The 12,219-nt window shown below is 55.1% G+C and overlaps 1 protein-coding gene and 1 long non-coding RNA gene across 3 annotated transcripts in view; one reads left to right on the top strand and one right to left on the bottom strand.

The window, feature by feature from the left end:
- PDE2A (phosphodiesterase 2A) overlaps window positions 1–12,219 on the bottom strand; it is a 94,922-nt gene that overhangs the window by 60,808 nt on the left and 21,895 nt on the right. For both annotated transcript variants that reach the window (XM_058687879.1, XM_058687878.1), the window contains exon 2: window positions 5,804–5,876. In XM_058687879.1, coding sequence (XP_058543862.1) covers window positions 5,804–5,822 — 19 coding nt within the window. In that variant the 5' untranslated portion in view covers window positions 5,823–5,876. The remainder of the gene's footprint in view (window positions 1–5,803; window positions 5,877–12,219) is intronic.
- On the top strand, window positions 10,087–11,583 carry LOC131487301 (uncharacterized). Its single transcript, XR_009249701.1, has 2 exons — window positions 10,087–10,211; window positions 11,325–11,583. It is a non-coding gene; the product is annotated as an uncharacterized LOC131487301 (long non-coding RNA).

Genomic DNA, 12,219 nt, shown 5'->3' with positions numbered 1-12,219 from the left:
TGTTTACCTGCCATGGGGCAGACACATGGTTGCTCAGACATGCGGCAGTGTGTGGCAGAGCTTTAAAGTCCACACTGTGCTCACTTCTACTTCCCCTCTCTGTGGGACACATAGTAGGTACTCACTAAATGTCCACCTAGGAAGGCCTGGCAGTATATAGTGTGTGGCATGGACAGGCAGGCTGGGGTGCTTAGGATAAGTGAGAGTCCCTGGGTTGGACTGGGGACTTCTTGGAGGAGGCATCCAGGAGGATCCTCCAAGTGTCAGTCTTTTTTTTTTTTTTTAATTTTTTAACATTTATTCATTTTTTAGATACAGAGAGACAGAGCATGAGCAGGGGAGGGGCAGAGAGAGAGGGAGACAAGGAATCCAAAGCAGGCTCCAGGCTCTGAGTTGTCAGCACAGAGCCCGATATGGGGCTTGAACTGATGGACTATGAGATCGTGACCTGAGCCAAAGCTGGAAGCTTAACCCACTGAGCCACCTAGGCGCCCCTTTAAAATGTCAGTCTTTTTTTTTTTTTAATTTTTTTAATGTTTATTCATTTTTTAGAGACAGAGAGAGACAGAGCATGAGTGGGGAGGGGCAGAGAGAGAGGGAGACACAGAATCTGAAACAGGCTCCAGGCTCTGAGCTGTCAGCACAGAGCCCAACACGGGGCTCGAACTCAAGAACTGTGAGATCATGACCTGAGCTGAAGTCGGACACTCAACCGACTGAGCCACCCAGGCGCCCCGAAAGTGTCAGTCTTAAGACAACAATTGAGGACAGGCCACAGGAAGTCCCCAGCCCAGACTTAGGGCCATCAGAGTGGGAGCGAAGTCTGCAGTGAGGGAGATGAAGCAGCCAGGGTCCAGGCCAGGGTTGCTGGAGGGCCTACAGGTGCATTCAGAGAAGGCTTCCAGGAGGAGGGGCTGCTTCTGGCTGGTCTGGGGCAGGGAAGAAGGTAGAGATGAATCAAGTTGGAGAAAGTGGTGAGACAGAGATGTTGTTCAGAAAGCTCTGTCTCTTCTTGTCCTTTAGCCCTAAGAGGAAAAGGATGCGGGAGGCGGATGGGCAGGAGGAGCGAGGAAGGCTGGGGCAGAATGGAGATAACATCCGTGCTGACACCAGGGCCGGGGTGGGTATGGATGGCTGGGGCTGGCAGGGAGCATGTCCCCAGCTGTGGCTGGGAAACGTTTCCTGTCTCCTTGCCAGGGGGGTCATTAATAATCGTTCACCCGCCACAGGCAGCACAGAGGCCAGCCAGGGAGCTGCATGGTGCTGGGGCTGGAGTCCAGCCTGCTGACCAGTAGAGCTGCTTTCTGGGAAATAGAAAATTGCTGTGTTCTGTCACCTTGCTGTGAAACCTGGACAGATCACCTGACCTTTCTGGTCTCTGAGAACACTGGCAATAGGAGGGTCAAAGAAGGAGACTTCCTAAAATCCCCTCCCTGCTCTGGGCCTCGGTTTTTCTGGACGGCACATGGGCTGCCAACCCCACAAGGGTATATGGACATCTGATGATCGATGTGGCCATCTGGACTGTGCCGAGCCCAGCTCAGGACACGCGGGATGGGCAGACCTGGCCCAGCTTCTGAAGAGCTCGCATTCCGGTGAGCCCAACACCATGGGGTGCACACCTGGAGCCTCACAGAATCAAGTGTACATCAGGCCGGGGTAACACAGGAGGGAGGGTCATGTGCCCAGGGCCTAAGGGGCCGACAGTGTGTTTGGAAGGCTGTTTGGTCACTGCTGTGACCCCAGCACTTAAGTGCCTGCCTAGTGTGTAGCAGGTGCACAATAAATGCTTTAGACAAGTGAATGAGTCAATCTGTTAGATGAGACTTCTCTGAAAGGAGGTTGGAATCTGGAAAGAGCTGCCTAAAAGATGATGATGACGATGACGATCATTCTGGCCAAAGACAAGGGGAAGGGAAGAGGTGATGTGAAAGCTCGAGAAGGCTGGAGGCCCAGGGATGGCCATCCAAGGCTAGACAGTATTGCTTGAGAAGGATCAAATGCCGTCAAGATGTGTTTTTGAATTTTCCAGTTGAGAATTTTCCAGTTGAATTTTCCAGTTGAGAATCTTCCTCAGCCCCAGGCCACATTTCTCTGCCTACTCAACACCCCCATCAAGGCCCAGCTTATTAAGCCCACTCACCGCAGAGAACCTTTTGGAGGGTGATGCTGGGGCGCTGCCCCCAGCCACCTCCCCTGACTGACTCTGGTAGTCTCTGTGCTTCCAACTGCCAGGAGCCCTGGCCTTTCATCCTCTCAAATACCTGTCAGCAGGCTGCCCACTAAGGTTCCCCCGTTGCTTTCTCTGGAGGGTGTGACCTGGGTCCTCCTCCTGACTGGCATCTCCCCTATCAGACTAGAGAGTCCCCAAAGTGTCACCACGCTTCCTTTCTCAGATAAGGGTCTCTGTGAGGGCAGGGACTCTTCCTCCTGTCAGATGGGAGGTCAACAAAAGGAGATACATTGAGGCCTTCCTGGTTGACCCCCAGCCCAGTAGGGACACTCCCTGAGGGCCACACAGAGAAGGGAAGAGGGACAGGCTTGCAGGCAGAAGAGGGCCCCTGACTGCTCAGCATCCTGGAGACACGTGTGCCAGAAGGGGTACTGGGCCACCCATGGGACTAATCCCTCATGGTGGCAAACTCACCCAGAAACCATTCCTGACCCAAGCCCGCTCTTTTTTTTATTTTTTTATTATGTTTTTAATGTTTATTTATTTTTGAGAGAGAGAGACAGAGACAGAGTGCAAGCAGGGGAGGGGCAGAGAGAGAGAGACACACACATAGAATCAGAAGCAGGCTCCAGGCTCCGAGCTGTCAGCCCAGAGCCCAACACGGGGCTTTAACCCACGAACTGTGAGATCACGACCTGAGTCAAAGTCAGATTCTTAACCGACGGAGCCACTCAGACGCCCCTCAAGCCTGCTCTTGAGCCAAGAAGGCACCACTGGGGATGCCACCTGGGCCTCACGGCCTGTGCCTGAACCCCTCCCCGCTGTGGAGCATTGTGAGGTGGTAGTAAACACAGTGACCCTGCAACACGTGCATCCTCTCCCCGCCCTCCTCATATCCCAGCCCAAAACATGACACAGACCAAGAGGAAAAGAACAAAGGTTCCCAGACCACAACATCACCCGCCGCCTGCCTGTCCAGCGCCTGCTCAGCCGGAAACCCAAGACAAAGGCCTTGGTCAAAGTGAGGAGGATGAAGGGCAAAGGGTAGAGGCAGCTTAGCTTGGGGTGGGCCATGAGAGGACGTCACTGGGCATCTCTGGGGACCTAACTGGGAGGGGAGCAAGGACAAGATGGCAGCCAAGCCCTCCCTGCACACACACGCACACCCTTCCACGAACATTTATGGGACACCTGCTGTATCCCCCATGCCCCAAACATTGACTGCCTCGTCCCTCACCCCACACACCGTGTGCACACACTTCCTTACCCCTGCAGAACATTCCACAGCCCTTAACACTGCCTCACCCCACACACACAATGCTAGCTCACTGGACACCCTTTCCACACTCCTCACCACACACCACACATAAACAGCTCACAGGGAGAAAAGATCACATAATCCACGCGTCACACTGAAAAGTCACACAGCTCACACACCCACACCTCACACCACACTCACACTCAACCTCCCACCATGCACCTCACACACCCCACACTCACCTCCCCAACCACAGGCACACACACACGTCCAATTAAATTCAACACACACAACATCTAGACGAGACACACCCTGCATAGATAATGTGCACGCCTAATGTCACATGTTTGTGGCCACACACAGCCCCTCGGCATACACAATCCTGCCTGCACATTGCCTCCTCCCCCCCATGTGCATGTGGGTGTGTGCGCGCGCGCGCGCACACACACACACACACACACACACACACACACACAGAGTCAACCTTGCCTGGGACTCCTCGGCCCTGGCTGCTGCACTCTCCCCTACCCAGAGTTGCACAAACAGCCATCACACGGACATATGATGCTCAAACACCAACACACAGGTCCTAATACATTTCCCAAGCAAGCCTAGGATGTACCACAGAGAGTCTAAGCCACCTAGGCTGCGAACACACTCGGGCACACACAACGCCCCCACCCCCACTCCCCTCCACCACGACGTCCAATGAAACCCCTTCATCAGGCCCCCACAGTGGCTCTTCTGGGGTACACACAAGAGCCAATAACATACGCAACCACACACGCAATCCCCCAGGCAGGCTGCCCCTACAACAACTCCACCCCACGGAGACAGACACACCACATACACACATGTCCCCTACACATACAACACTCATGCACACGGCACCACTCCACACTCACAACGCAACCATCCTAGCCATGCACGGCATGCAATGACACACACTCACAATCTTCACACTCACCATAAGCGCCCACAACCCCCCCCCCAAATAATCCCCCTGGTGGTGCCACACACAATATTACATGACACATCACACATGATCACACACAAGGCACACCCAACACATGCAACGTGGGCCATCCTACACAAATACATACATCTCAGACTCACCCAGTCCTGGAACCCTCCCACCACAGGTAATTGACACCAGATTGCAGTCTACTCCCCTCTCTCCAATCCCACACCCCCAGCTGCTCCCAGTCAAGACCAGGACAGTGGGGATGGGGGGTTTACAAGTTATGAACCCCAGTGCCACTGCACAATCCCCACCCACCTTAGATCCCTGGGCACCACCCAAAGGCTGTACCCTCCATGTTTAGCCCCTTCTACGAGCGCCCACACCATGCCATGCCTGACAACATGGGGCAGGTGGAGGTCCTGCAGACACCAGCCCAGCACTCTGAGCCTGCCCCTTCCTCACTGGAAAGCACAGGCAGATATAGGGGGAGGGGATGATCACAGAGTGAGACCCTAGAACAAAGACAGAGACCTAGAGAAATAGAGGGGACAAACTGAGAAAGATGAACAGGGCAGAGGGGACCAAGAAAGAGAAATGGAGGGGCAGAGAGAGAGGAGGCCCAGAAGGACTCGGAGAAGCCAGGGGAGAAACCAGAGAATAAAGTGGGACTACCACACCTGGAGAGAAACATGAGGAGAGGGTGAGACCCCTAAGAGACTAGGGGATCTCCTATACAGAAGGGAGGGAGGGAAGGAAAGCAGGAGGCAGGTGGGAGGGGGTCCTGCAGAGAAGGAGACAAGCTATGAGGAAAAGCTGCGTTTTGACCCTGGGGTAGGGTCCCAGGTGAGGATCAAAGTCCAGATGCTGGAGTGGGAATCTGGATGGCACAGACGAGGTTGTGGAGTAGAGGTTCAGGGGTTGGGGTGAGGCTCCACCAGCACTGAGGGGGAGTCCTGGCTGAAAGCTGAGGGTTCAGGTGTTATGGGTGTACCCGGAGTCTGAAATATATAGTGGGTGTTTGGGGATTGGGGCAGGGGTCATCCGTTGATCTGGGAGGCAAGGGGTTCCAGGTTTAAAGAGCTCTGGGTGGGGACTGGCGCCCGGCTGGGGTCCTACTGTGAACTCCCTATTGGGAGTTCAGTGCTTGGAGTGGAGTCCCAGATCCGAAAGGGGATCAGAGTCCGGGGTGAGGTTTCAACTGTGGGCTGGGGATTCAAGGGCTCCGGGTATGGGCTGCAGTCCCAGCACAGGAGTGGAATTCAGAGCTAGGGGAGGGGGCCCCACCTTGAGGAGGGTTCAGGGGCAGAGTGGACTACGGAGCCGGCGCCTGCACTCTCCGTGGAGGACCCAGCCAGGCGCTCGCCTGGCACCCCGTCCTCCTCGTGCCCAGTGCTGGGGGCCCCCCTACCTGCAGGCTGTCGGCGCATGGCTGCGGCGGCGGCGGCGGCTCGTCCGGCTTGAGGAAGACCTGCTGGCCCCGCCTGAGGAATTGGACAACAGCGATGAGGATGTGGTGCAACACCAGGACCATGCTCGCAGCCGCCCGCCCGCCCGCCGGCCCGGCCGCTGCGCTCGGTCAGCGCGTCCGCGACAGCTCCGCCGGGTCCGCGCGAGGGTCCGCCCCGGCCCCGCCCCGGCCCGCCCACTCCCCGCCCCCGACCGCGCAGCCCCGCCTACCCTCCCGCCACCGCGGGCTGCACCTCTCCGCTAGTCGGACGTGCGGACCCCCCTGGGCCCCCCCCACCCCAGCTCTCACCTCCCTTCTCTCTCTGCTCTCAAGACTCTTCCAGCTTGTCCGCTATTAGGATCGCCCACCAGGTAGCCGGTTCTCAGCCTCCGCTCCCTCCTCTGGCCCCTCGCCCCTACTGTCGCTACCTCGTCTCTCAGAACCTCTCTCTTCAGATCACATCCTCTTCCCCCACTTAGAAAGTCCTGGGGCCCGGCCAGAGCTCCAAGCCAGAGACCAGCGCAGTGACGGGAGGGGCGGAGAGGCGGGGGATAGGGGACTAGGGGCCGCTGACCCGATGCCAGGAGCCGCGGGCTGACTCCTCTTCAGGAGAAATGGGGAAGTCGGGGAGAATTTTAGAGGTCGCCCAGCGACGGACAGGCCTGGGGGGCAATAGCCAATCTGTGCGGGGGACACGTGCGCACGGACACACGAGCGCACACACGGGCAGGCGCACCACTCCTGAGTGCGGGGTAGGGGCGCCGGGCCCCCAGCACCGGACGGGCAGGTCTGCGTTGGCGTCCCCGGGAGCCGGAGATGGTGCAGGCCCCAGGGCCACACAGTTCACAGTTCGGCGGTGGGACCCGCGTGTCCGGAGCGCAGTTCTCCGCAGCGCGGCCTCTGTGCTCAGGCGCCTGCGGCAGCCGTGACGCTTCTACGCCCCCTGCTGTCCTTTCGCGGCAGCGCCGCCTGGGCCTATTTGCCATCTGCGGGGCGAGGGAAATGGGGGCGGGCAGAGGGAGGAAGGATCACCTGGGCCAGCTCCCTGCCTGGACCCACTAGTTCCTCGCCTCCATTTAGCATGAGATCCTCTGGGGTGGTAGAACGTGTCTGGACTAGAGGGTGCGCTTTGGATCATGTCAGGCCTTTGCCGGCGACTTGCTGCTTGACCTTGGTCAGATTCCCTCCCGTTTGTGGGCCTCAGTTATCCCATCTCTTTCACAAGACTGCCAGGACAGTCAACCCCAACAATGGTGGGAAGTCAGCCAGTCTCCCGACAGCCCTTGCTGTGGACTGACCTGAATCCTGACCGCTGCACTGCTGGCCCCTTTCTCTGCAACACCCCCTTTCCCCACTTGGAGGGTGACTCAGTGAGCCCCCAGCCTCCCCTCCTCACTGGGCTGATTCATCTGGGCCCTTTCTCCCTGGGGAGTGATTTCCTCAACGTTGAGTCACTGAGCCCAGTCCTGGACACAGTCCAGGCACCTGGCACACAGGCTGGGCGGAGCCCTGGCTGTGCCATCAGCTCAGGAGGAGGCCCTCCAAACCCGGATTTCTCCCACCTCTATTTCCGAGGCGCAGCTCTGCACGTGCTTCTGCCTCTGCTCAGACACCTTTAAAGACTCCCTACCACAAACACAATAAAGCCCAAATCCTCAGCCTGACATGGCAGACCCTCTATAACTTAGCCCTGATTTATTTACCCAGCTTTGACCCTCTCACCACCATTTCTTAAATTTATACTTCCTCCTCTACGCAGATGAGTGACTGACTCATTCTCACCTCCAGATCTTTACCCATGCCACCCTACCCCAATGCCCACCAGATCCTGTCCACCTGTTTATCATTCAGGTGGACACCTCCTCTAGGAGACCTTCCCTTGATGCTACCTTAGTCCTCTGGGTCCCCTTCTTGAGTTTTTCCTGGGAATCATGTCTGGGGACATGGGGAAGAGTGGGAAGCTTTTCTGTCACTAAGTGATCCAGGCCCAGTTGATGTATTTTACTTCATCTTCAAATTAGGGGCAATGTGGCCTACTTTTTAACACTGTAGAAAACTACATGGGCTAAGATGGTGTAAAGGTTCTGACCCAGAAAAGGGCCTCCCTTCCTTTTTTGGCCTCAGTTTCCTGCTCTATAAAGGGGGGTGACCGATGTAAGGGCTATTCTAAGCACCGATTCTGAGCCCAGTGCACAAATCTCTTGGCAAATCCTGAGTACCTGTCAATCCCGGGCTTTTATAGCCTGGATGGGACACAGGTACCCAGGAGGTGTCTGTTAAGGCCACTGGCCAGACCTATTTGTTCTGAAGCCATCTCATACCCTGCAGTCAAGAGCCAACCCTGGCCTGGCATAGCCACCATCTCTTGGGCTCTCAGCTCTAAGCAGGACCTCCACAGCACTCACCTCACGACAAGTTATTTCTTAAATCTTACTTGGTTATCTTACACTACAGCTCAGTGGCTGGAACCCCAGGGACATGCTCTACGTCTCCCTCAACTCAGAGAGATTCATTCTGCATCCATCCTTCAGATTCAACCATTCCTCCAAGGGTTTCAGTCCTAACTCTGCCACAGACTTGCTGTGTGATTCTGAGCAGGACACTGAACATCTCTGGACCTCATTTTTCCCATCTGTGAAATGTTAATACACTAGATTCAATAAACAAACATTTTTTCTTTCGATGTTTGGCAGGATACAGAGATTCTTTCAAAAACATCCCCCCGATGTGATCCTTGAAATTCTCCATCCAGCCCCCTCCCAGAAGAGGCAGTCAAGGCTCCTTGAGATGCCAAAATGATAGGCCATGCGCAAACGCTCCTTGCCAGGAAGTGACCCTTCCTCCAAAGCTAGGGCTCCTCCGCTCCCCTATAGGTCCCTGTCTTCCAGGGTCTACGTTCTGTGATTCTATGTTAGGTTCTCACCCTTGCTCATGCCTGGGACTCCCCCATCCCGGATATTTTAAATGTTCCCAGGTGATTCTAATTTGCTGCCAGGTTTGAGAACCCTGGATTAGATGTATCTTGTTCCCGGCTGACATCAGTCCCGTGGAATCGACGGTCACAGCTGGCCCCTAAAAGGCTGAGTGTGTATATCTGGAGCTGGGGGCCTCTGTGTCCGAGGGGCTTTAACATTTATTGAGCCCTTACTATGTGCCTCGCATTTCACCTTCTCAACAACAGTATAAAGTTGGATCTATTATTAGCCACATTTTATACGTATGGAAAACTGAGGCACAGAGAGACCAAGTAATTTGTCCACAGTCACACAGCTAGTAAGTAATGGAGCCAAAATTCAAACTCAGACCATCTGGCTCCAATCTGTGTCCTAAATTCATGCTCCTTATCTTGAGGAAAGGCATGTGAGAAGAACAGATTTTCCTACCTTTCCTTTTGTCCCCAATGATGCAGTGACTGAGGGTCCTATGCTCCCAGTCCCTGAACCCTCTGCCCATCTCTGCCACAAGAAAACCCAGCCCCAGGAATGCCTGGCCCAGCCCCTCTAGACACTTCTTTTGTCTCCCCACCTTACCGGCCGCTATAACTGCCCAGTGGCCCAGCTACTGAGTATTTTAGGAAAAGGTGAGTCAGCTGACAGCCTGTCAACCTGGGTACCAGGCCTACCAGACCTCAGGCCTTGTCCAGAAACCAGCCCTCTGTTGTTCCCAATAATAATGACACTCCTGTGGGCCACGGTGCTCACAAAGCACTTCCTCATCCAGGCTGGGAGAGCAGACTTCCTGCTCACCATCTCTCCAGGTGACAGAGTGGCACCAGCAGACACCCAGTAGACCCCACATCTGCTCTCATCCCCCATGCCCACCTGTCTTACTTCCATAAGCCTGTCTGGTGCCTGACATGCATTTATCCCGTCACTGCTAACCACGGTCATACTCCTGGAAGCCCAGGTTCGAATCTGCACCCTGCCTTGACATACTGGGTGACCGCAGGCAAACTTCTGGCCCTCTGTGTCCTCAGACTCCTCGGCAACTATAGAAGTTGGCCTGGTTCTCGTTGAGGGCTCAGGCAGATCAGGTGGAAGGAGGCAGGATCCAGGTAGGCCTAGCTGGGTACAAGGCAGCTTTCTTGGGCAGGCAGGCCTGCCTGGGCATGCCAGACCCAAGGACTATGAACAAGGACCAGATCTCAGTATGGGAGGCTCCTCTGGAGAGAGTGTGTATGACTCAGAGTATGACTTGGGGTGTGGAGCCCACAGACTGACAGAGGGCTCTACTATCCTAGGGGCCCTGCAAAGGGACAATCCAAGAAGCGTCCTGGAGGAATCTGACATCTCTGTGGGTTCTGTGTCCATCTACAGCCTGTCCTCAATGCTTCAGCCCTGGAGAGAGCGTGGGTATAGACCACCCTTCGGTAGCCATGTGTGTGTGCACAGGTGGGTAAGGCCTTGCACCCAGGACTGTGAGCATGGTGTAGATAAAGGCAGGAGAGGGTATGACTAGAGGTTTGTAAGTTTATTGCTTTGTGAGGATGTGTGATACTTTCACAGTACAGCTGAATTTGTGTGTGTGTACATCTATGGAATGTGCATATGCATATGTGTGTGCACACAGGTGTGTATATGCGCACTTGCAGATATGCGTGAACAGTTGTAGGTGTGCACACGGGTCCAAGTATGGCAAATATGTGCATTCGTGTGTGACTGTGTGTGCAAATGCATGAGTATGTATATATTCAAATTCACACCCAAAGGAGGTGCCGCCATGGCCACCACCCTGGATCAGCTCTGGCTGTGGCCCCAGATGTGGGGGTAGCCCTCACAGAGAAAGGATCTGGCCATAGGCACTTATTGGGGAAATATGGATTTTGGCTTTGGGTGGGCAGGACCTGCTCCCAGAGGCCCAGCAGCAGCTGAGGGGGGAAGAGCACAGGTTGAGTAACTCAAGCCCAGGGGATGTGGGAATAGGGGTGGGTCATCCACAGGTCCCATCCATTTCCATGTTATTTGTATGCACATTTATCTTGTCGGTAGCAGGTGGCCAGGTCCACGACCCTAGAGGGGTATCCATAGCATAGGGAATCCATAGCATTCTGGTCCAGACTAGTCTAGGACCTGTCGGCTCACAGCCAGGCTGAGGTCCACGGGACTCAGGCGTTGGCACATGTGAAGCCTTGGTTATCTGCTCCTTATCATCTGCAAACCCCAAGATCCTTCCACCACACAAGGCTGCCCCAGGCCACCATAATCATACACAGTCGTCGTCCTCCCATAGAGGACGTCCTCCTACACACAAACACATACTCCTATACCTGGAAACGTGTTCACACAACTCTTATACACAGAAGCACAGGTGGGCAAGTCTGCCCTAGGGGGACCACTGTGCCTCCTTCTCCCCGAGCTCCATACCTGCTGGGGTCATCTTTTTTTCAGCCTCACACACATTCACAGAGTTTGCAATTGCCTGCAGGATAAAGCTGGAGCTGTTCAAAGCCCTTAACCTATACCACCAACAAACTTCCTTTCAGGCCACACCTACACTGCCTTCTGGCCACTCCTCATGGGATCCATGAGGATTCCACAGATCCATCCACCAACCAGCACTCCCCATCACTCCGCGCTTTGCCAGGTAGGTAGTCGGCCTCTCCACTACGCTGTCAACTCCAGGGGACAGGGCTCTTTGTGTTTTGTTCATTGCTGTGACCCTAGCACCTAGAACAAGGCTCAACCCAGAAGAATTGCTCAAAAAGACATCTATTGACCATACAAATAAATGATAGAATCTTCCTTCCAGCCTGCTCTGCCCCATTATGTAAGATTTACCCAACTGTGTTTATTTTCTTGTGTGCCTCCCCGATCAGACCCGCTGACCCTCCAGGAAGAGACTGGGTGTGATTCAGCTTCGTGTGTGTATGTCCAGCTCAGGGCCAGGCACAGAGAGCAGGGGTGGGGGATAGGTCTGGGGGGCAGATCCCAAGGCATCATGACCCCCTCAATAAGGCACAGGGATATCTGGAACGTGGGGCCACCTGGGCCAATCACACAAAGCCTACGTGTCCCAGGGAAGAGGCCTCCCAATCGCCTTCCCTCATCTGAGTCCCTTTCTAAAGCTACCTCGGCTGGTGATCCAGCCTCTGCTTGCACACTCCCGGAGACAGGGAGCTCACTTTCTTAGCAGCCAACCCCTTCCCGTGTGGGATGGATGGCTCTGCCTGATGCTGACTCCTCCCATAGCACCATCCTATTAAACCCTGATCATCCCGAGCCACGATTCCCATGGAAACCAGGAAGGAAGATGAGCAAAAGGAGAGGCAGATCCCAGCTTTCTCAGCAGCTCTACCAACCTCCCCAGCTTTGGGTCGAGGTGGGAAAAGGAGCTCTTGGCTCTCAGCCTACCCTAGGGAGAGGGGAGTGGTTTTAAGG

This window comes from Neofelis nebulosa, chromosome 10 (assembly GCF_028018385.1).
Source record: "Neofelis nebulosa isolate mNeoNeb1 chromosome 10, mNeoNeb1.pri, whole genome shotgun sequence".
In the NCBI taxonomy this organism is placed as follows: domain Eukaryota; kingdom Metazoa; phylum Chordata; class Mammalia; order Carnivora; family Felidae; genus Neofelis; species Neofelis nebulosa.
This window is presented reverse-complemented; position numbering and strand designations above follow the sequence as displayed.